Below are 25,948 nucleotides of genomic sequence, written 5' to 3' on the forward strand. Positions count from 1 at the left end.
AAATGTCTGTTTCTATTACCATTCCTAACACTCAAATTGTCAAATTCATTAGATTAATATTCTCTCTGTAAGCCATCCAAATGAGGAAATAGTATATCATAATGTAATACACGCATGACATGAAAACAAAGAAACAAATATATGATGATTCTAGCTGTGACACAGTATGTTAGTGACATTGATAAACTGAATCTTCATGCTGATAGCATGTTGTAGTCTCAAATCTATTATGCTTTGGAACTGATGTATTATTATCTCTGGACAACTTTCACACCAGGAGATGATCCCTGCTAGCGTAATTTTAAAAATGAAGGGATTACAAACAAGATAAATTTCATTGTGTTGTTACCTGAATTACTCTCAACTAACAGAAATTTCATATAGCATACTCCATTTGCTAAAATACTTACATTTGTTGATCCTATCACAAACATACACAGCATAAACCATGCACAGTTCTATTAACTCCACTACAGCATTTATGCATCTGAACCAGTATTGTATGGTAATTGTTCTACAGGGAACAATAAAATTTGGCTTTGTTATGTTTCAATATAGTATGCTTACATTTTTACTTCAAAGACAATATATTGGGATCTTCTGGCAAATATCTGCAATATCTTGGAGTTTGCTGATAATGACTGACTAATTGAATTTAACATACCATTCTCTTCCTGCTGATGATTTTAATTTGTGGCTAAGTGAAAGCCTAAGAGATTTTTTGGAGAAGCAGATCAATGTACTGTGTCAATATATATTACAGATTAATTAATAGGCAACTGCAGATCTTCTTATTTAATCAAATAGCACATTGTCCCTTTTATGAAGTTAGGAGTTACAATTAGTAAAACAGAATTCGGACATAAAAATCTGATTTTTAGTGGAGCATAAACAAACTAACAAAAAAGGTAAATGTATGATTAACAATTCAGAAATGGTACTCCTTTGTCAGGGCTTTTTTTCTGCATGTGTGTGTGTACCATAAACAAATTACACTGATTCAGCACAATACCAAAACATATTTCAAAAGTTAGACACAGATTATTGACAAAGTTAAGTAGATATGAAATTATTTAAAATAGAAATTTTACTTAAACAAATTGAAATATTAATTTATATGGAATTCTCTATTTACAGTTACATATTTATCAGCAGTTGCAATCTCAAACCAGCTGGTAAAAATATTATGAGAATAGGTATGTAACTCTTGTTAACTTCTTTGACTGGTCATTCTTTATGCTATATTAACATGTCATAATATTTAAAAAATAAATATTTGTCAAGTAGTAAATACATTACAAAATAAGGATCAGATCTGGCAAATGTGTAATCATGCAAATAGTTTGCAACAGCCTGAGGAATTGGGCCATACAGAATTAATACAATGTCAATTGCATTCTTAGTGTCTTAAGTCAAAGCAAGCAAGATTTGGCAAAGTTTACCATTTTGTATCTGATATGAGTCAGTTTGACAAATTATTTAGACTAATTTTTTAAAAATCAGACATAAGGATGAGTAAGTTCATTCCAGATGTTTTCCTATTGCAATATTTTTTTTTCTAAAATCACACTTTGTCTTCTGTGTCAATAGTTAGCATCATGCAAACACTTAAGAGTCACATACCCATAACTGCTATCGTGATATGTTGGAGAAAACACATCCATCTCTATAAGGTTGTCATGACCATTTGCAAGGACTGCTTGACTTTCTAATTCTCTATACATAAAGATACAAAAAAATTAAATTAGAGGTGCAGTTTCAAATTAAAGAACGGGATGATCCCACAAAAAAAAAATATACTAATTCTCTTGCATAACTTTGTGCAAAACTGAATGTGGGATTTATCTGCCTTCCATGCTGTCCTCTGAACTACATGCTGGATTGTAACCTGAAAACACAGTTGTAAGGCTACCTTTAGGTGGTCATTACCCTTTGGTGATCCCTTATTTATGTGCAAGTCCTTGAATAAAATTCCTGACTGCTGCCTGTGGCAAGGCAAGCTTAAGGACTGATCAGTGCATAGTGGGGGATGTTGTTTACTTGATGAGGCTGGATCAGAGATGAAGTAATAAAACTGAACTGAGACTATTAAAAGACTGTCTCTTGCTGCCTATCTGGCACAGCCAGCTAGCAAGAAAAATATGCAGAGGGCTGGCTACCAGAGTGAATGGGGATCTCATGTTCTACAAATGAAAATGCACAGCAGCAGGAGAGGCAAAGGAAGCATCACAGTCTCTGGTTCTCTCAGGGAACAGTGAGGAAATGAGGGGGAGAAATTAAGTAAGCCACTATTATTTTGTTTAGAACTGCATATTTCTTTTGTTCTATCTAAAACAGGGAATGATTAATGTGGGGAAAAAATATTTGGGTCCATTATTATTTCAGTGACTGTATACCTCTGAAAAAGGGAATAATAAACTCAAGGAATATTGTGCAAATGCTACTAAATTCTGGACTACTGGTGCTTGCCTAAGAGCCAGGGGACAAAACACACAGCATGATCAAATTCCAAGTACTTATGGTGACAGCAAGGGATATTTGAGCAGGAAAGATGCCAGAGGGATCAAGCAAAAATCTAAAGTAAGACACTATTGACATCAAAGAAAGCTTATTAACATATGGGCTTGGTGTTTTAGGATTCAAACAGATGCTCAGTGAGAACCTGACAGTAAGAGAATGTCAGAAGAAAACAGAAATTTTTTCACTTTAGTCCTTGAAAACAATACTTAATTTCTAATGTGTGTATATAATAATCCCATAATTAAGGCATGTCAATTTTTCAAATGCATTCAAGCTGTCAGCAATCTAAGCTGAATCCTGTTTCTTCAGCTTGTAGATCAGTAATGTGACACACCCAAAGTGATAAACAGGGTCTTCAGAAGATCAGGAATTGAACTCCATCCCCAGTTTCTGCCTTTATTTTGTACTATGCACCTTCTCAATAGAAGTAACATCTCTAATCAAGTCCATGTGTGAAAACCTGGAAGACTTACTGATCAGGACAGTTTTGAATTTGATTAAACCAGGCACTATTTCAGTGGGTGGAATGCGTAAAATAGTTGGTTTGAGCAGACTTTAACCTCCAGCAACACTGTGCTTTTGCAGACAATCAATCAGTCTCTGCACAAATTGATTTAAAACTTCCCTGGAAACTATCAACACCCTTTCCACACCTTAATCAATATTTAAGGCAAAGGGATCACTGGCAGTTCACCCCAACAATGACATGTGTACGTTCATCACACTTTAGGAGTTTCTAAGGTCTTCACATCCTAAAATGAACTTTGAATCAAGTTTACAGAACAGTTTTGAAGTAACACATTACAGGAAATATTTTGTCTATACTATTTCTGAGGTATTCCAGTACTTTAATTAAATCTTTCAAATGCTAAAATATTTTCCAGCCATACTTCTTCAACCAATACCTTCTTTTTTTCTTGGTAAAATAAGTAGTTAAGTAGTTGAATACAGTAATGTTTCTACGACTCCACTTTTAATACTAAGTGGTATGAGAAGACTAAGCAGTATCTGTATAAACTATGAAAAACATGCTAGCTTCTTGGCTAGCTGCTACAAAAAATTCACAGTCCATCATATAAAATGCAGCCATCTTTCAAATGAGGTATTTTTTGCAGCAAAGCTGGTAAGAAAAAGCATAGCTCTTCTTTGCTTCACTGGCACGTTAGCACAGGTTCTGAATGAAGTTACATAATATTCTCAAAGATTTATTCCTTGACTGGAATATGCAAATTTCCTCCTATCAACAAATGGATGTTTTACATTCAATGACTAAAATTAATGAAATACTTCCCAGGAAATGCACTAAGAGATGTTACCAGCTTATTTTTATCAACAAATTTATGAGTTCTAACATACTTTTCCTCTGTGCATCTCTAACATTCATAAATTGATTGTGCATTAGAAAAATTCTGCACATTCAAATATTTGACAGAGAGAGCATTTAAAGAAGTGATTTACTATGTATTTTTAAATATCAGTAATTTAGATCCTACTAGAACTCAAAGTCATGAGAGTGTAACTACTGCTATTGGTGCTGAAGAAATCATTACTAAAACTAGTAAGAGAGTAAAACCTTAAAGCTCAATGATAACAAAAACTCTACTAATATTTAATTACTAAATCATGCTTCATCATATTCAGACACCTTACTTGTAGTCATATATTTGCATGACTTTGGCTGTCCAATCAGCAATTCAAAGAATAAAATGGAAAGTTTTTTGATTTCTTCAGAAGTTCATGCTCTTTTCTAGTGCTGGCTCCTCCAGCAGATCTATTTGCTCTACAAATGAACCTAACTTACAGCAGGCTAGGGAACAGTCAAATAGTAAAGATCATTAAATGTTCAATGAAAGGCCCTGCAGTCTGTAGGAAACCTACAGGAAATATCCTTCTACTGTTCTGTTTTTTTTGTTAATGTAGACTTTACTGAGCCCAAATAGATGGAAGACAATTTCTGCCTTTGCTTGGCAATCTCATTGTCATTTAAAGACAAAATCAAAGATGAAAGAAGAGCTCACATTAGTTACAGTTTTAAGTCCTCATAAACATTTAAGCAAAGAGTCTTTTTATATTTAAAAACATGTAAATTGGAGTTTCTGTTGGACATCATTGATCTGTAACCTCACAGTTCACCTTTTTAGCCAGTAACAGCAATGCTTCACACAAATGCATTAGTTCTTGTTAATAGTACTTTGCACAGAGCCATACTGCAGAATATTCTATTAAAACCACAACTGAATACAATATTAGGGAATACATATATTTTGAAATCACTTTCACTACTACTGCAGAGTGATAGGGACTAAAACCTCCTCCAAGCTTTGCAAATACACCTGCCTCTCCTACATGCACATAAACAAACTGCCCAGCTATACATGACAGCAAACTGTATATCATTTTTATGCCACCCATCACCAGCATGATCCTATAGAACTAGAAAGATGTGTATATATGATGACATTCACATTCTCTACCTCTAAATGGCTGTCATCTAAGTCAAATTAAAAAAAGAAAGAAAAACACCCCTCAACAATAACCATAAAATAAAACATTGTTAAAGAGAAAATAAATTTGTTTTAGTCCAATAAAAGCATGAAAGAAGAGACCTATCACAAAGTTGTTAATATATGATACTGAGCCTGAAAACCACACTCAGTAGGGAACCTTAACCAAAAGGGAAAAAATCAATGACAAATAAGATGGGTTCTACACCTCCAGAGTTCCAAGCAAGTAAGACTATTAGAAAAACCACAGTAGTAGGGCTCTGTCAAGTTTTTACATGAAATTTTTACATCTTACCTCATTCACAAGTGTTCAAAACTTGAACACTCAAAATACCCTTAGCTTTTAATTGGAAATATTTAAAAGATGGAAAAATACTTAACGTCAGAAATGGCATTCTCATTCAAGTAATCCTACACCTTTATAAAGACAATAAAAACATATACGGCAATAGAATCAAACATCAAAGACCTTACCCATCTACTTCAGATAAACTAGAACCAGGAAAATATCAAACACATTTATCCCCACTACAAACTTATTTCAATAACAATAAGAAAAGTCTTTCTTAAAGTACTAAACTGCTTGAATACGATGATGAGTTCTCTTCAGTGGAATGCTGTTCCACAGTGCTTATGTCTCATAAACAGTACAGAAGAGTCCAAGAAAACTAGGAAAAGGCATAGCCATTCCAAACTGTCTAACAGAGCAGTTGCCTGAAACATGCATGGCAACAAAAACTCCTTTAAAGAGACTCTTAAGGTCATATATGTTTTAAATTAGTTAAAATCATCTTTACTTTGCTATAAAACATAATTTAAAGGGATTCAAAGAACTGAATTAATTTCATAAAAATTTTCAAGAATTTCTGTCAACTTCAATACAGAAATAAATGTTCAGTTTAATAACTAAATTGGAATATTAGGCTTTCCTTAATAAAAAATTAGTGCTGATTGAGTGTTACACGAGTACTAATTAATCACTGTAGATAAATTCAGTTCTGTGCCAGTAAGTCCTATCAATTTTTTTAATAGATCATTCTGCATCTAAAAAAGCTAGTGCCACCCTTCATATTAGCTGCTTCTTTCCTAGGGACAGATATCATTAACAAATTTATGATTAAATGGGAACTTTTGTCTCACCAAATTCTAGCACCTTTAAAAACATCTACCTTCATGTAAGTATTTCTTTAAAGGACACAAGTGTAAGAGTTAAAAACTATTACTGAATGTTATTTGACATTTGATCTGTATGACAGTACATATTTGACATATTTGTAGCAAGCAAGGCAAGAATTTTCTTCAAATAGGCAAAAGCCACAGATTATGAACAGGAAGGAAAACACTTGTCTGGAAAAAGTTAAGACACTCTAATTACTCTGGAATACGACTGTAAGGGAGAAGAGTGTCATTGAGGACATGTTTTTCAGGACTGAAAAGTTTTCATTTTGCTTGCTGAATGAGGGGAAGTATTAGCTGCGGGTCAACTTTCATTAAGTTAAACATTTTTCTTTAGCATTGCCACAGTCTGTAGTAGTACCTAAGTAATTACCTGCTTTCCAGTGGTGCATTACTGCCAAGCACCCAGCTGTCCTGCAGCTGGACTGACTCAGGTGTGGTTTGCAGCTCGGCGGGCAAAGCAGCCGGCGGGGCCGGACTCTGATTCCTCCTATTTGTCAGTGAGTTTCTGTTAAGTGAGGTGATGGATGGGTGATGCTGTGCTGAATGTTGCTTGTGAGAAGGTGGCAAAGGCTGCAGGGTCGACTGGCCTTGGTTATTTGGAGGTTGTTCTAAGAAGAAAGAAAATTAAACTTCGTTATACAACATCTTGGCATTTGCTACAACCAAAGCAGAATGAGAAATTCAATAGTCCTATCATCTAATATATTTGCATATTATTCTATTAGCAGACATTCAGTGACATTCTGTAAGAGCAAGTTTACCCTTGATGCACCAAGTTCTAATTAATACACAACAGATGGTAAAATTGCTTTTGGTTTTAATTTGTTTCAGTTTTTTTTTTTAATCTGGTTTTATTAACACCTACAGAAAATAGCATCTGACAGATCCCCTAATGTGCCTTTAGACTTCAGCTTTTTTTAACAAACCAACCCTGAAATTAAATGGGTAATTTCAGTAGAACACAAAGGTTTTCAAAATGCATATAATCCCTATAATTATTTAATGGAGTTTTTTAAGCTTTATTTAACTGCAATAAATTATTACAAGCTAGTTGCTAAACAGCAGTAGACTACTCTAGTTTAGTGCATTTCAAATAAGGCAGATCTGCACAACGATCTGCTAATAGATGCTAAGTATTCTTCAGCAGAAGGTCACTCTGTGAAGCAGATGTTGCTTCATGGATATTTAACAAACTGATTCACGTCTGATTACAACGTCAGAAGACTCATATACTTAATGGCCGTCACATCCATTAGAACACACACAGAACAGATTTTCCAATTTCACACCAGGCAATATAAATACAGTTTGGAGGAAGTCACAAGTGATAAGAGAGTCAGGCCATCAAAACAAAAGGAAATATTTTCTGACTTAACCAAAGCACACAACACTCATAAAGCTTAAATTCAAACCCTCAAAACAGCAAAACTAGCAATTAAATACCTCCATCAATGTTAGGTTTTAACAATTTCTTCCATAAAATCAGTGACAAATAAGTCATAGATATTAAGACAAACCTTTTACAACAAAATGCACACAAAATGAAAGAAACCTGGACACTTAATTTACCACAATTTATCAATGACTGATGACACTTAAACATAACAGTTAACGATTATGTAATTCAAATTGCAAGCCATTTCCTACACTAATGCAGCAAAACATACTTCATAATATAAGTGCAAATGTTAAGCAGAGCAGAAGATACAGGGCATGCACTTTTCTCACAATGCATAAGCTTTAAGGTAGTTTTTAAATTAGTTGTTTGGTTTCCAAAGCAATTCCCTTTTGGTACTGGTTATAACTGCAAATTGTTACAAACTCAATAATAAAACTGATACAGAGAACACAGGAAAAGCATTTCTGTTGAAACAGATGTTTCCAATAACTTACAGGTGACTGCTACAAAAATTAACTTAACTGTGAGCAATTTCCCAGGTTGTGAATTTAAGACAAAATGAAAATGTTAAGAAATAAACTTAATCAGAAAAAAACAGTCTTTGGAATAATTTCCTTTTTGAGAGCCACATTCTTCTTTCCAGTGCTTTTGTGTGGTCAACATGACTTTTGTCACAAACAGCAGCAATGCTGAGTCTCTCATTTAAAGAATGACAGCATTTATGCTGATAGTGAGATTTTCAAACCAAATCCCTAACATATTAATGCAAAATTCCAGTCCAGGTACGATGTAACTGATAAGCTTTATCTTCACCAACACTGACATAAAGGCTATCACTGCATGTGGTTACACTCTCTATCAAGGACTTTAAGCCACATTTTAACAAGCCAGCTAAAGAAAGTTAACAGACCAAAGCTAGAGCAAAGAATTTTCCCCATGTCTACTTAGATTTTATCTGATTTAGATAACAAGTTATTTATCAGCTGGTGCAAAATTAACTGTGGCCTTATATTCTGTAATATATACTTGCATGTGTATATAAAAAATTATATATGTACACGTGTCTGTAAGCATTTACACACATGTATATGCAATTATATCCATATACATTATTAATTACACAAACTAGTTGCAAAAATTACAGAAGAACAGCAGGTAGAATGAAGTAATTCACATTAATTTATTTTCAGATAGACAAATTAATTACAATTGTTCTTAGGATCAGACTTTTGTATTCCCCTTTTTGACTCTCCTACTGCCTAGCCTTTCTGGACAGTTATGCCATGATCAGTGCAAAACCCTCCTCCACTGCAGCTCCTACTAGCTGAAATGTTATCCTGACGTCTCTCTTGTTCATTCATTTCTATTCTCATTTACAATCTTTGCTGAAAATCAATCTTTCAGTCTATCACTATTAGTACTAAAGGTCTTGCACCGTTCTCAGCTAAAGACAAAGTAGAGGATTAATCATCATTGCTCCCTTGCACGAAGGAGGGTGTGAGTGCCAGGCTTGTCTCAGGTAGATGCCAGACCTTCCCACATACTCTGCTACCTGTGAGGAAGATGGATAGTGAAGGTTCTGTAAAGGGTATTTAAATACTCCACAAATAAATGCACAGATTTAATAATTACTCTGAAAATATGCTGAAGAATGAAATTGGATTACTCAGATCATATGCCAGCTACACTGGCCACTGTTGGGGATTTAGATTATTACTCTATAAATTTACTGTTAATCAAAAGGCCCTTCTGCTATATAACATATTACTGACACTGAATATACAAAGGAACATATAAAAGAAATTAAGAGAGTCTAGAAGAGAGCTAGAAGGCCATAGCAAGTGTAATTTGGCAAAGATCACTTGTCTTGCAGTCCCACATTCTCTCTCCACAAAATGCTGACAAGTGACATTTTCTTGTGTCTGAGGGTGGCTTCAATTGGCAGGGAATATACAGCTTCCTCAAAATCAAAAGTGCCTGAAAAATCTGGAATGATTTATTTATTTTCTAATTGTGCAAAAGCTACAGGTAGAGTTGCATTTAACAAGGTTAGATTTTCCATAAATCAACTGAGCTAAAATCTATAGTTTTCTACATTTCCTCAGTCCTACACTGTCATTCTGAATGAGAAATCACTGAGGACTGCTTTTTGGATCTTTTCTTCAACCTGCCAGATTTTCCCAATACACAGTTCTACTGATTGCTGCACAATTTCTAACAAAACCCTAATGTTGCACCACTGATTTGTGAGGAAGACACAGTCATCACAATAGTTTAGAATGCTGTTCTTAAATTAGAGCCAGACCCCCTTTTTTATTCTTTTAAGGAGTTAAGAGAGAAAGAACAGCTTTCAGTATTACTGAGGCTTTCACACAAAGCTATCAGTCTTATGGAGTAACAACCTCTCAACATTCCTGTGACACTGAAAATATTCTCACTGCACATGGGAAACTGAGGCACGTATGTTAAGTGATTCACAGAGTTCTCTTGAGAAATCAGCATTACTGCCAGAACAGCTCCAGTTTTCTTGCCTTTCCTAGTTAAGAAGTTTATAAGGACAGTAGGATGACATGATATGCACTTGATAGCTCTGCAGCACTGGGCACTACTCCCTGTAATAACAGCCCTCCATGTGCTGCAATATTGAGTGTCAAGACCCAGTAACTCTCCTTTTCTCCCTATCAACCAGTTTGCTGGAAAATGAGAGTCCCAGAGGGAAATACTTCTTCCCTTGGTTATTGAAAAGACAGCAGCCCTGGGACTTGGCCAGCTCCCTCACAGCAAACCACTTATTAAAAGAAAAAGCACTCAAACCTGATAAAGTACAATTGGATTGAAATACTTAAAAACTATTCCAAAGAGATACAGTTACTTTGTTTAAAATTGGATTTTAAATGCTATCTTAATTGATTTAATCTAAATGGGAATGTCTAATTCACACTAAAAATAAGCAGATATGGGTAGGTACAGTAGGCTTATGTCTAAAAATGTTAAGTCTTAATTATAGCATTCCTGTTCAGTCTAGACCTTAATGATTGTAGAGCTATCCCACTGATCTTAAAGAGAACATTTCTGCAGCAAGATGCAAAGGTAAACTGGCTGAGCAACCAGTCTTCAGGTGCAACAAACAAAATTCACACTTTTAAGGCATTTGTTGAGTAAGTCAACATCAGATAATTATGTGTGTGAACACATGTACAGAACTCAGAAAAGTCACAAGAAATTGGGTAGAAAGCTGTCTTACTACAGTTACATGATTTTTTTCAAAACATATTTAAATTGTTATTTGCCCTAGGGAATCATAGTGAAGCAAAGCAGCCATTTCAATTGCAGAGGTAAATTATATGCAGCTCTGTAGCCTTCCACAAAATCTTTTCCTCTTTTTATTTTTCAAAAAGTAATCTACATTTAATTAATTTTATCATTTAATTGTTACAGAATTTGAACAGCATAGGAAGCAGAGACGTTTATGGCACCTACAGCCATGTGGGGGAAAGGGGCTAAATCAGAGCCAGAAAAGCAGATCAAGTATCCATGGAAAAAAGTAATTTGTTTCATATTTTGTATGATAGTCTTTCTACAACAGATAGATCATTGAGACCTGTCAGTTAGCTACTCATCTAAGAAAAAGAAGTAATTTCCATTTTATAAGGATTAGGCTTTTAAATAGTGTATAACTAATGTGAACTTAAAGTTTCCATGAAAAACACAAAAGCAAAGTCTTCCATTATGATATAAACATTTCAAATGTGAGCAAAATGTTATTCAATATCTGTGTCTATGATAGTCTTAACTCTTTCTGGTCAGGCTGCTCCTTTTCTACTCTCTCTTTAGAAAAGTCTCTGCCATAGTAAAGAAAATATCCATAATATATATTAGAACCAAGAATTTGGAGTAGACTGAATGCTTTAGAAAACTGGTAACAAAAGACACAACCTTTTGGTTGCAGGTCACTGGTGCCTGGTCTGCTAGCCCTTGATTACCAGCAGCAAAAAATAATTTATCTAAGAACTGGTTTGATTTCCTCAATAAAACCCTCCCATGGACTTGAAATTTTACCTAATTGACATATGGTCATATCTCCAAAAGTACAGTAAGCACAAGTGGGACTTACTTCAGAAGTCCCTGCAAACTGGATATGATGGCTTAATTATTCCTGGAGTTCCCAAAGGAGCTCTTTTTTAAAGTGCCTGCTTACAGAAGGGTAAGACAGGCTACCACCACTGCTATGACCATGGCTTCAGAGATCCTGCAGGCAAATAAAACCCATCACTCCAGAAGTCTCTAGTCTGGGAGCACCTTCCATGAAAAGCCACATTTAATTAATGAAAAAATAAAGAAGGTTATGTGTTCAGAGAAAAACTGAGTATTTAAGTGTTGACTTGTAATTAGGCAGATCTGTCTTTTGAATGAACCACTGCTTCAGTTCAGGGTGTGTGAGCCTCAAAGCTTCCTTTCTGATCATTTACTACAAGCCATAGGGGTAATTTAAGACAAGTTGTTGTATGTGCTTATTTTGTGGTTAATCCCAAGTATTTGCTTAGTCTTATTCACATCCCAATTGGCTCTGCTCTGCCAAAAGCTTTAAGGATCCAAACCACACACCCAACCCAGGGACTGAGGTGACACACCGCCTACCATCAGAGGAGAGTCCTTTCACTCTGATTTGTTGTCAGCTTGTCCATATTTTCTGCTTGCTTTAGAACTAATGGACATAGAAATAGAAACAGAATTAACCCCCAGCCACTGCTGCTGACTTCCTCTGTGCTCATGTGGTAGATACATGGTGACAAGCATAAGGAGAAGTGACAAGGACATTTTGATCTAAATATGCACCTTGTGTGTGTGTGTATATTATTACAATATAAAATGGGCAAAAGTCAAACAAGTAGCTTGATCAAAGAGGGCCAATGTTTGTCTTCTCATCAGTACAATGCCTGTAGGGTCTGCCAAGCTGTCAAGCTATCTGGGAGTGAGAAACTACCAGTGAATTTAATGCAGGGTAAAGCTCTGAAAGATTGCATTGCCTTGCTTATGATTCTAGGTTTTGGAGAAATAATAAAGAAAACCTTAATTTTATCATTTATATTACACATTTTCCTTTAGACTGCAACATGACTTCGCTTTTTTAAATAGAAATAAAGCCTTCTGTCCTGAAAGGGAAGAAAGACTTATTCGACTGTGAAGAAAGTAAAAATGATCCCATGGTTTTCATGTGAACTTCTGTCTAAGACAAGATGACAAGAAGAGAAAAGTAGCTGGAACTCCCTGGAGGGCACTAGGAGTCCCTAGCATGCAACACTGGTGTGCAAACCACAAAGCACATGTTGGTAATTTTCCATAAACTAACACTGCTCTTTAGCAGCTAAATATACACAGGAAGACAAAGAAACAAGTCATGCAAAATAACTGCAAGCTTTAGGAACTGAAGAAAGAATACTTTTCCCAATGTCTTTCAGCTGTTTTATCTTCAGGAGAATTACACTTCCAGTTGAAGGTGCACTTGTACCTTTGTCTATTTCAAATCCACTAAGCATAATATTTTCACTTAACATCTTCATACTGATAATACCTGTGCATTCTCAGCTGTTTTATAATTCAGCTCTCCCTAATGTTTTATAACCTTACTGCAGAAATAGAAAGCACCAGCTACTAATCTACTCCCAAAAACTTTGTAAAGTATATGAACAGAGCTTGAAACTTACTTGAAAGGCACATTTTTTTGTCCCTGATATTTTTAGAATAAACAAGCTGAAAAGCAATACCCTGTATGATATGTGACCCTACGAAGATAGATAACATAACTTTCTATTTTATGGCATTTACTTTGAAAATCTGATTAAGATAGATGTCTCCAGTTTGTAATTCTTCAATGTCATGTTGTCATAGTTCCCATCAGCAAGATGCTTTAAAGCCTTTCGATTAATATTGTATGCCAGAACTGAAATTACATCCTTTGTCGTTTAGTTCTTAATGGTGCAAGTGATATCTATCAAGTAGTGTTTTATGAAGCATGTGTGATTTTTATTACAGGCTGTTTTCACAAATCTTCTTCAGGTTTCATAAAGACTGTTCATGGTTCACAACAAATATGCCTTGCATTTAAAATCATGCCAATTCGCGATGGAAAATAAACCTTGGATTTTTCAGCAAGGTTTATCAATAGAACAAAACTCTTCCTTAATTTAAATCTGCATATAGTCATCTTAATTAGCAAAACAAAAATATTACTGTAAGCCCCTCCTCTTGCATGAGATCTCTAGAGTAAAAAAAACCCCTCCAAACACACACAAAAAGGTTTTATTTTCATAAGTAAAGGGTTATTTGACAAATTTTCTAAGTGATCTAATATTTAAAATAGAGGTGGCACACAGGTAGGACAGAAGATGCAACATTCCCCTATAATCCAAGTACAACAAGGATCTTAATTTGCAGCATCCATATTTGTAAAACAAGATGCATATAGTCAAATTTCTTCAATTTACTGGTAACCAGATAGTTAGAGGCAGCTGAGAAGGAATCTTAAGGCTGGCTATTTTTGGTCAACCTGCCATTTAAGCAAAAACCTGCAAAGTCAATAAAACTTAGATCTTAAATGACACATGGGCAGAATGTATTTTATAAGTATGTTTTTGTCCAAAGACTTTCTCTTGTTACCTAGAGTAAGGCAAATACACTGCAGGAAGAAATCCTGCCCATTGAGAAGAAAGTGGGCATTTCTTCCACAGATGGTGGTAAGAGGAAAAAATCACAGGATTTACTTCTGAAAGGTTTATTAAATGTTGTTTCCACTCTGTTGTTCACTGTGGGAATGGAACCAGCTCACTTTTAAAGCATTTTTTCCATTAGCTGGAATCAATTCTCAAAGCATTCCAACAAAACACCTCCAGTCTGTGACCACTGCATTAACCCCTTCAATACATATGCAACACACAGTCAATATTATGGTAGGCAAAATCTGTTTAACTACCATACAGAGATAATGTCTTCTTATCTGGTACCTATATAAGGGCCCAGCCAACAAAAGGTAGCTACAAAAGCATGTGGGGTGAAAGAACTCAGATTTGGAGAACAAATACCACCTGGATCAAGGAAAACCACTTATGTTGTTGCCATCCAGACATTTAAAGTAACAAAGTAAACTGGACTTTGCTAGTTTTCAACTGAACTGTGGAAGCTTAATCACCTTATGAAAGCTGAACTTGAGATAAATATTTCAGCTTCAGTGAAAAAAGCTATAGTGGAACTAGTTCAGAAAACAATCTTCCTAATAGTGGCCTCTTTATCCCCAGAGGGATTTAAGAAGAAAGATGAAAAAAGAAAAATACAGAAACACAGCTAAAGTAAATTGAAATTTAACTTTCTGGGGTAACATACTTAGGATTTTACTTTACAAGAAAATGAAACAAAACAAAGAATATAAAACCCACAATGGCAGCTATCCACACAGGATGAATGAGAAGCAATAGTGTACTTCCAATCCTGCTGCTGTGTTAGACAAATGCCATCTCCTTCCACCCCAGCCTAACTCACATAGTAGCTAGCAGTGATACTAACAGACATTACTTATATTCTCTTTTTGGGACCCAAGGTCTGTAAAACCAAACGATTGTTTTCCTCCAGTGGTAAAATGTCGACTTACTTCCAACAATTTACCTGGATATCAAACTGGGAAAAGTTGGTATCACACAGTGAGACATGAGAAAAGCTAGCTCACTTGAGACACAAAAATGACACTCAGCTTACATTACCCAGAGATTCAAAATATAATAATGCAGCCTTAAAGCAGTGTGCCCCTGCCTGGCTTCTCCACAGTGGGATTCAGATGTTTTGCATGACTGTGGGCTTGGGGTTTTTTCCCCACAGTGGGGTAAAGCAGTCTCGTAGAGAAATAGTGTGTGAGGAGGGGGATCACCACAGGCTTCACTTAGTCATAGCTTTTTTTCTGATCAGAGCAGACTTATCTTCATCTTTAGAAATTAAATCATCTTTCATTCTTATTTAGAGTCAGAAGTGAAAAAGTTATATTTTAATTATACATATTATATAATTATTCTTAGCTTAAGACAATCTTCACAGCTAACTCATGGAAATCAGTGGAGAAACATGTTTTCAGTTAACAAATTGAAGGCTAACTCATTGATCAGAGAATTGAGGTTTCCATTGAAAAAAAACCAAAACATGAAACAAAAATAGAGAAGTCTAGTTGGAAGACTTTGTACAGTTAGAAAAATTCAGCTTTCCAAAATGGTGTCAGGGTACTGGAAATAATTTGAAAAACCTTTGAGCACATAGCCAAAATCTGCATGTAAACCACAGCAAAAATGATGTAGAGTATGTAATTTCCCACTCTGCTCACCTTGCACCTTATGTTTATACCAAAGACAGACAGACAATTAATTTGACTGCAAAAATTGTGATATATAAATAAATGTCAATAAGAAGAACCATGCTTCAGCTGTAAGCTGGGTAAGTTCTACAATGAATCAGTCACAAAGACAGGGTGTTAATATATGTACTTGTCTCATACTGCATGTTTAACTGGAGTAAAATGCAGTTCCCATTGCAAAGTCTGATGTATGGCTTCTTAATAGATTTCTTAGCATTTTCAAGTGTTAGATAATTTTGGTTCCTATCCAAAATCATTAATCCAGAGTGAGCTATGTGTATGCTTTTCTTTGTCTTCTGATTTTATTTCTCATCACTTCCAAGAAAAACAATTTGCCAAAACTATTTATTTTAGAAGCATAGTTACTACTGTACAGGTTAGGAAAACCTAAACCCTTAAAACTTTTATCCTGAAAAAATATACTCACAAGTCATGATCATGTAATGCTTACAGATACAATCAATGCTGCAAAAACCTGCCTTTCTGCCCAATAATTAAAATAGCATCTAAAGGTCCTTTTGCCACTAAACCTGACTTTTACTGACATATGGCTGACATTATGAAGAAGGAGCAAACCCTAGTCTTCTTCAACTTCAAGAGCCAGAGGAAAAACTCTGCATTAAATAGGTCAACTGAAATTTTTGTCATGAACTTGCAATAGTTAATGCCATCCCTTGAATATTTTGCAAATTTACAAATCCAAAAGCAGTTTGATAAGGCCCCTAAAATTAGTTCATTACAAGCAATTAAATTCTTTACCAACTTCTGCATGCTCAACACACATGGCCGAGCTAATAAAATCTGAGAAAGATAAGCCAGGAATGGGAATACACAATATAAAATTTCTGAGCAAAAACAGGTGAGCTTGTTTCATCAGATTTGAAAAAACTCAGATAAGAGGGACTCATGTTTTGCTTTGGAGGAAATGAAAATGGAACAAGGGCAGTGACATGAAAAGAAAACCATGAGGGAAGAATGGTAGTATTGCACAGAAAAGAGGCTGAATGAATAATACACAGAGGAGATCACACAAAAGTGTGTCTGAGAAAAATGAGAAAGCATATACAATTTCATTAGAAAAATCATAATAATAAAAGTTTTATGGAAAACATAGAAGTGAGATGTTCACTGGCTTGACTTTAAAAAAGGAATTTAATCCTGGCCTCTAGAAAGCAAAAATTCTTAGAGACTGTAGCTTGGGCCTTAGAGCAAGAGAGAAATAAAGCAGTAGATCATCAGACGAATTCTTGTCTCTAAATCAATTAATTGATCTGTTATCAAGTATAAGAATTATGCAGATTATGAAAGACAAGAAAAGAATAGGGAACAGAGCTTCCAAAATAGCTTTTAAATACTTTTTCTCTTAACTGTGTCAAGGAAGAGAAATGCATAATAGGGGGAGGCCTCCACAAGAGCAAACTAAAGAACTATTGTTCTCTAATGACTTTAAATAAGCTTTTTAGGCTTACATGTGAATTAGAATTTTTCTCTTCCTCCTTATGAAAAAAAAACCCAACAAAACCACTCTTGATTTTAGTAAGATATTATTCTATTCTAATGACAATCAAATCTAGTTAGGTATCAATCAAAAGAACAAATCCATTGCAAAAGATTTCTTAAAAGGTATTCTGGGTTTCCAGTACAGCTGCTTCCCTTTTCAGTAGGAAGATTTGAGTCATTAACCCTCAAATCAAAACTCAGCTTTGAATTGCTAAGAGTTGAAACAAAACCTACCTTTTGACCTGATTGCCTCAGTTCATGTAACTTATCAACAAAACTCTCCCCTACCTAGCACAGCATTTTAAGCAAATCTATACAATCAGAGGTGTAAGTGGACATGGAGAGTGATTTAATTAGACATTTGTATGTGTTTTGCAAATGCTGTGAAGCATAGCAGTATGCTGAACAGTTTAAACAGACTGTATTGTAATTAATGATAATAAACAATTATGTTCAATATTAAACAAAAAGGGGTGAAAGTTCATAATTTTTAAAAGAATTTATAAAACACAGAAAAATGAGAAAATCAGTTTTTCTTACACTTAAATTCTACATATTTTTTCACAAATAACTGTAGGCTTTCCTGTATGTATTTTCATTATGTCCTAGTTGCTTCCAGCAGACGATCTTTCGCATCAGTTTCCAGCTAAACTTTACAGCTTCTTGCCCAAACCAAGCTCCTAAAAAAATGTGACTGATTCATGTCATAGTAAGCTTTTGCTTTTAATAACACTGCTGTAGTTCTCAGACAGACACTGACAGAACCAATAAAAGGTAGAGAAATCACAACTCACTACTACCTCCTTTGATTTAAATAGCCAGCTAGACATTATACACAAAAAGATCCCAGAAGAGCAGAGCTAAAGTTATTTTTTTTTTAAATAAAAATTTCAAAACAATGGCAAATACACATGAATAAGCTCAAAGAATATCACCACCATGGTGCAGGTAAATGCAATGAAATCGCCCATACACCATTAGCAAACACAAGCTGAATTAATTCCATGATGCTCCTGACTCCAAGTAACTGAAACAGCAAAAGAGATGTTGCTGGGATAAGCAAAGGCTAAAAAAATGATTAATTACAATTTTACATTCTTCTGATAGAATTATAGACTCCACATACTTTTTAGTTCTTAAAAAAACAATTGCTCTAAACCTCCTAATAGTAACTTAATTTCTACATATACAGAATTTGTGTTCCAAATTACTCAATATAGAGGAAGTGTGTAAACACCCTTTAAACCTAACAGCTGTCATTTCACCAGTAACAAATTTGGCAAAAGCATTTCTAGGTATGCTGGGACAGCACTTGTGAAGACAGCTTGCTCACCATGTAACACTGCTGATTTATGAAGCAAGCTATGCCCCAGTCAAGAGGGACAAGATTTTACACAGGCACAGAGCCAGCAGAGATTTGAATGACTGTACTCCTGAAAGCCTGCTGCCTTCTACTTGTGGGGAAAACCCCCTCTATTTCTAGCATAATCACACCTCTCCACCTGAACATGTTTCCTGGGTCCATCTTTTGCCTAAACTATCATATAGGAAAATATCTTTCTTTTTGTCTTCCACTGAAACTGCAACACTGGTGACAAGGAATCTGTGTGTGGGGGTGGTACATGATTGCAAGGGAAACAGATGGTCTCAAGCTGAGAAGTCTGGTATTTAACATGCTTTTATAACTACCACCGGGGGCTAAAACCAAACATTTCAGGAGGAAGAATTGTTTCATGGTAAGATCGCAGCAGAGCATGTCAGGAAATCTCTTTTTTATTCCTGGCACAGCCACTGGTGTGATCACAAGCAAGTGAGAGCCTGTGTACGTCCAGCGGTCTTGCTGCTGATATCAATTATGTGCCCAACAGCTCTTTGCTGCTCTTGAAATGGAAGCTGTTCTATATGTAAAAGTCCTCTGCTCTCAGACCAAACTTACAATGAGAAGTGCACAGACAAATGTGTTTGCAGAGAGGTGGAGGAAGGGTAGGCTTTGTGTTCTGCTGAGGCGTGATGCCACACTGCTGCCAGATTGAGGAATGGGAGGGGACACTCAGAATACCAGATTTTTTTCTGATATAGGTCAAGTTTCCACCACCTGTGGGTAGGGAAGCACATTTAACCCATCCCACCTGCTCCCTGAAGAATTCCCTGCAGCCCAGTTTCCTGGCTCCATGCAGGTATAAGTGTGAAAATTTCATGTGCACATCCTTAACCAAGGTGCAAGGTTTCATGAGTTACATGTGGCATTAAAAGAGAATGTCCTCTCTTCCACAAAGATAAACCACCAATCTCACAAACAAGGTAACATTTTTCCACAAAAAGCTACAGGATCACTTTACAATCTCAAATGAATTCCATCTATTAAAGAGATTCATACTTTGGAAATACAACTCTAAAGAAAATAAATACAAACAGGAAAACTTCGAGGTACATTAACTGCAAAGTTATCTCAAAAGCAAATGCTTTTAAGAAGCTGCAAACATGTACAATTAGAAGCATTTTTGAAAGCTGAAAGCCTAAATAGCTGTTAGCAACTTCACCAGCAAGTGTAAGTTATTTACAACAGCAAGCAGACAGATTATCAAGATAACAGAAGCACTGATTAATTGTGTAGCCTAAACTGGCAATGAAAACAGCATAGAGCCCTGTATGTGTGAACATTTATTTTTAAATAGGTATGTTTCAGTTCCAAGCTTTCCTCTTTTAGTTATCATTTAATAATAATGATTGAATCAAATTGCTCTTTTAATTCTTAAAAATGTTTAGAAGTAAAAACCTGACTTTGTATGCAGCCTCCTTAAGATTTCAAATCTCTGAATACCACTGAAATACTGAACAGAAACTAAGAGCTATTTTTGAGTTGCTACAACAGACTTACAAAATAAAATGCTTTCGTGGCAATATTCTTCTATAACATCACAAACTTCAAGCACAGATTCCAAAATATTTTATAGCTCTCAGTAAAATTTGGGTGAAGGCCTACTGAATTTTGGTAAGAACAGACTTCTTCATGGTATATTACATATATTATATGCTCTTCTTTAGAGACAAATGGAAAATCTCAAGAGTTTTCATGTTCAGTGGTTTCTATTCAGAACCTTTTCTAGATGTACAGAACTTCTGAAAAAGACAATGAATAATTTATCTTCAAAATACCGATCATATACTGCTTTTGACTGTGTGGAGACTCACGTGACAAGCCACAAAAAGTGCTGAAGGACCAGGTGAATCAAGACAGTTTGTAGAAGTGACTTAAAGTGAAGCTAGCTTTAGATACTGCTGAACAAGAAAAGTGGCCTTCCTTTATGTCTGTACTGACTCATGGACAATGGGAGCTCTCTGTGGCAGTGGCTACAGCAATGGAAGCAGCCAACTGACAGTGGTGTGATACACCCTCTGGGCTGCTGAATTATGGCGAGATACTGTTGGCTCAGACAGAGAATGTGATTGTAAAAGCACCTCACAACATGCTTATGAGTTGGGGCACTGAAGAGCACTGAAAGAATGAACAGATGACCAAGCTGCTAGAATTGAAGTGGCTCAGATGGAGCTGGACTGGGAACATAAGGGTGAGCTATATTTCTAGCTTGATGGGCTAATGACACATAAGGACATTTAGGAAGGCATGCAACAGATAAATGGGCTTGCGGCCAAGGGGTTGAACTTACGTATTGATGCCATTGCACAGGTTATCTAAGAATGTCAAACATGCCCCATAATTAAACTAGTAAAGTAGCTAATGCCTTTTTGGTATAGAGGGTGAAGGCTGAAATAATATGGGAAGGCCTGGCTGATTATATCACACTACCACGAACCTGTTTCACCATGTGCTTACAATGGTGGAAGTGACATTGGATGGTGGGAAACACACTGTGTGACCCATGCCACTGGTTGGAATACTATCCTGGGCCTTGAAAAGCAAGTTTTATGGTCACACAAAGCACCCCTGAAAGAACTGAATCAGAAAACAAGACTCATTTTCAAAACAATCTCGCAGACACACAGCATTGAAGGAGTGCATCACATTTCCTATCATGCACCAGACTCTGGGAAAATGGAATGATGATTTATGTTGCACGTTATGGGAACTGCTATTGTTGCTAGCCAGGCTAGGAGCAAGGGGAGGAGTCCACTGCAATGTTAAACCCTATAAATTGGCCCAAAAGGTCCAGGGCTAAAGAATGAAATATACATACCTTTCAACTGTTATAATCCATGATCAGAGTTGTGTTTTATAGGAATCACTATAGGACTTACATCTTCTCTCCTGTCCTGAGTGACCACTAGAACAGACAGAATGTCAAGTCATGGACTAAACAAACTCAGTGGACATTTGTGGATATTTATGGACTTTTCACAGGCACTTCACAGGGGTGATCCACAGACTAAAGCAATGGTATCTCTATATTGCACCAAAGGTCTGACCTGGGCTGTGGCAACCTCAGGCACAACTACAGGCTGGCTTGAGAGAAGCCCTGTTGAGAAAGACTTGGGGGTGACAGTTCATGAAAAACTTAACAAGACCTTGCAACGTGGGCTTGCAGTCCAGAAAGCCAAGCAAACCTTGGGCTGCATCAAAAGTAGTGTGGCCAGGAGGTTAAAGGAGTTTATTCTCTCCTACTCTGTTCTGGTGAGATCCCACTTGGAGCACGGTGTATGGTGTCCCAAACATGGAAGTGGAACTGTTGGAGCAAGTCCAGAGGAGGGCCATGAGGTTGACAGGAGGATGAGAAATCTGGGGCAGCTCAGCTTGGAGAAGAAAAGGTTGTATGAAGACTTCAGCTTTCCAGTATCTGAATGAGGCCTAAAGGGAAGCCAGAGGAGCCCTCTTCATCAGGAACTGTAGTGGCAGGACTAGGAGTAATGGGTACAAATTAAAAGAGGGGAAATTTAGATGAGATAATAGGAAAGGTTTTTTTTTGTATTTTGAGAGTGAGATACCAAAACAGATTGCTGTGGGAAGTTGTGGATGCCCCAACCCTGGCAGTGTTCAATGCCAAGTTGGATAAGGTCTTGAGCAACCTGGTCTAGTGGGAGGTGTTCCTGCCCAAAGCAGAGGGAATTAGAATCAGATGATCTTTAAGGTCCATTACAAACCCTTAACATTCTATGATTTTATGATGATTAATGGGGATCATGATTAATGAGGATTTATTGAAATTTTTGAAACCTGAACATGACTTAAATGGAGTAAGAAGCTGTGAGTCTGTTGGCCAGGACAGAGACAGTTTTCTACACAGTAGCTGGTATGGGACTATGCTTTGGATTAATGCTAGAAACAGTGTTGATAAATCAGTGATATTTTAGTTATTACCTAGCCATGCTTACAGAGGCAAGGCATTTTCTGCTCTTCTCTAAACCCCGGCAGTGAGGAGGTTGTGGATGCACAAGAAGTTGGGAGGGGACACAGCCAGGACAGCTGATCCAAACTGGTCAAAAGAATATTCTATCAAATAGGGTGCCAGAATGTAAACTAGGTGGCTAGGAAGCCACTGTTCAGATACAGGCAGCAGTTGGTGATGAGCAAAATTCTTTTCATTTGCATCACTTGTCTTTCATGGGCTTCACTTATCATTATCTTTGTTATTTTCCTTTCCATTACAATTTATTTTTCCTTACTGTATTTTATGTCAACTATTAAACTGCTCGTCTCAACCCACACATTTTCTCCATTTTCCTGTTGCAAATTCTATTTCCTCCACTCTGCTAGAATAGGAGAGTAAACAAGTGGCTGCTGGCTGGGGTTAAACCATGACATGCTACCAGCCAGATCTCAATATGCTGGAAGTCTAGATACAAGAAATTTACACCCTTATCCCATGAATCACAATGGATATACTTTTTCTAGAACCCAGCTGGCTGAGGTTGCTGGCATGCAAGAAGTCTACCCTTGGCCAGCAAACGACCACATGGATGAACAGGTCCTGGTTTTGACTAGCTCTGACAATAACCTGGGGGTGAGTCAGACTAGCAGGAAAAGTATATAAAATGAAGGCACTTGCACTGCCCCTGGGCCCATGCCTCATTCAAGCTCAGGGACCTGACATAAATCTTGTTCATTGTTTCTTTCCAGTAGGAGCTTTGTAGCTTCTTTAACTAAATGCCATTTGATTATTATTTATCATGTCTCCAAAACATTAAATTGCAGAAAAACATGACATCTGCCAGAGGCATGACTCTTGCTTTATGACTGTTTATATTCAATCCTCATCCAAATGTAGGCCATGGGGGCACTACTGAATATTTGTCACATTGTGAGAATACAGATGGAAATCGTTTGGGCAATCAAAATAAATGACTCATATACTAAAGTGAGAGATTATTCTACCTTTTCTTTAGGAAATCCCAAGACAGAAATATGATGGTGGATGTGCTGCTGCTCATGCCAGTGTTGTTTTCTATAACAGTTACATGTACAGCTAATCTCATGTCAGTTTTCATAGTCCCAGCTGGTCAATTCATCAGGTTTATGTACAACAGGATGTGTGAACTCCTCTGACATGATAAACTCTCCAGATACTCCAAACTGCATTGCACTTGGTACAGATGTTTGCTGAACATAGGCAAAGGTGCCAGATTTTGCTCCCCCTACAGCTAGTGCTCAGTAGTTTGTCTAACAGTGAAAGCTTTTGCTCACACCAGCAGTCTTTAAGCAGCTTTATAACAGTTTCTTCTTAGTGATAAAAACAGTTATTCTGTTTTTTTCTAAAACAGTCCTTAAGCTGTAAAAGTCAACCCTAGATGGTTTGTCTATTTCTACATCAGAAACAACTTTCACTAAACAGAGGAGCACTTTGAGTTTTTTGGTTTGTGCACACAGAATAAGAGAGAACAGCAGACTAGTTTCTATGCAGATAGGTTTGTTCCCATTTCAAACATCCTCAGTGTCTATCAGTTAGGTCATTTCATTAAGACCTGAGCTTAACCATATCCACCATTCCTCAACTGTAGTTACTTTTTTTTTTTTTGGTGGAAACAGGGAAACACACACAAGAGTCATTACTGAGCAAATAAAATCTTACTTGAAAAGTAAACATCAAGAAAGAACACTCAAGAAAGGTACTTACTACATTTGGTCTCACTGCTTCTACAGTAATAAGGTTCCTTTTCCCCCCCAATTGTTTTTCATTCACATAGGAATACAGTGAGGAGCACAGCTCTAGGAAAGACATCTGCTCTCACAGAATGAAGAATAAATCATACTGTGTTTGATATTTGCAGCACTGTTACAGCTCTTGGATTATGAATATTTTACACCATACTCTAGGTATTTGTGCATATACAGACAAACTTACTGTTAATAAAAATATAAATACATGTCAGAAATACATTTTATTACTTTATGAATATCTTTTATACTTGTGACATGTCCTTACTGTTTAGCAGCACACAAGTGAGAAGTTACTGTGTCTGGTGTTGCCTGTGATAATTTACATCTCCCTAGGGATAAGGGTGCTAAGCTTTCTTCAAACCACTTATTCTTGGCACCAAAACTGAGCAATTACAGCTATGTCTCACACTTTGTCTTTTAAGGATGTGGCATGTTTTTACTTGCAAGAGAAAAATGACTCCTACAATGATGTTTTAAAATCATTGGGTTCAGACTAAAAACAAAGTGCTGTCTATAAAAGGCGAAGTTAAATCTGTATACAGCTTCTATCTCTATGGTATATGATCACAAAAGCCCCAGGCAGAAAAGTATTCCTTTCTTGCTCTCGCTCTTAGCAGTACAGAGACACTAACAGAAATTTCAATTAACAGTTTGGAAAAGTTTCCACAAACATTTTGCTTCTGTACTAAAAGCTATTGAGTTTTGACCTAGAAATTATTATTTAAAATTCGATTGCAAGTATATGGTGTAATGGTAAGCTGTAATCTTCAAAACTACAAGAGTAGCTAATGAGAGTTTGCTTGAGACTTTTAACTTGTAAAATCACAGACTTAGTCCCACATCACACATGCCTTACATATAAATGCAAAAATCACAGCAGCTTAGAAAAAGACCTCAAAACAACTACACGCACAAGAGCAATTAGGAAATTGGTCCTCAGCTGCAAAACAAAACATGTAACACTGCATGCATAAAGCTGTCCAGTAAAATATATTCATTGCATCAAATGAAGGATATGATAATTACAAGTACTTTCCATAAATCCAAAAAGCAATGTAATAGAAAATAAACAGCCAATAAAATATGAACAATTTGGAAAAAATAACTCAAGCTATTAGTTCAGTGATACAAAATTATATTGTCTCATTAATCAGTTCAAAATGTTGCATTAACAGAAATTACACCCTTGTAAGGTCTTTCCTTTACAAGGTAGTTATTTCTGTAGTCAGTATGTCTGCTTTCTATATACTGAGTAAGGAAAGTACAGATGAAAATATATATATAATTTTAAAAAAATTAAAGGGCCATACAGATTTGAAGGATTATAATAATGAGAAAACTACTAC

At 36.2% G+C, this 25,948-nt stretch overlaps 1 protein-coding gene across 3 annotated transcripts in view; it reads right to left on the minus strand.

Moving 5' to 3' along the window:
* Positions 1-25,948, minus strand: part of TENM3 (teneurin transmembrane protein 3) — a 960,849-nt gene that overhangs the window by 130,106 nt on the left and 804,795 nt on the right. For 2 of the 3 annotated variants that reach the window (XM_079305927.1, XM_079305928.1), the window contains one exon: positions 6,574-6,811. In XM_079305927.1, the coding sequence (XP_079162053.1) occupies positions 6,574-6,811 (238 nt within the window). Of the gene's footprint in view, positions 1-1,623; positions 1,717-6,573; positions 6,812-25,948 lie in introns of all 3 variants that reach the window. The other variant, XM_079305926.1, reaches the window with a different exon arrangement.

This window comes from Erithacus rubecula (genome assembly GCF_903797595.1).
Source record: "Erithacus rubecula genome assembly, chromosome: 5".
Taxonomy (NCBI): domain Eukaryota; kingdom Metazoa; phylum Chordata; class Aves; order Passeriformes; family Muscicapidae; genus Erithacus; species Erithacus rubecula.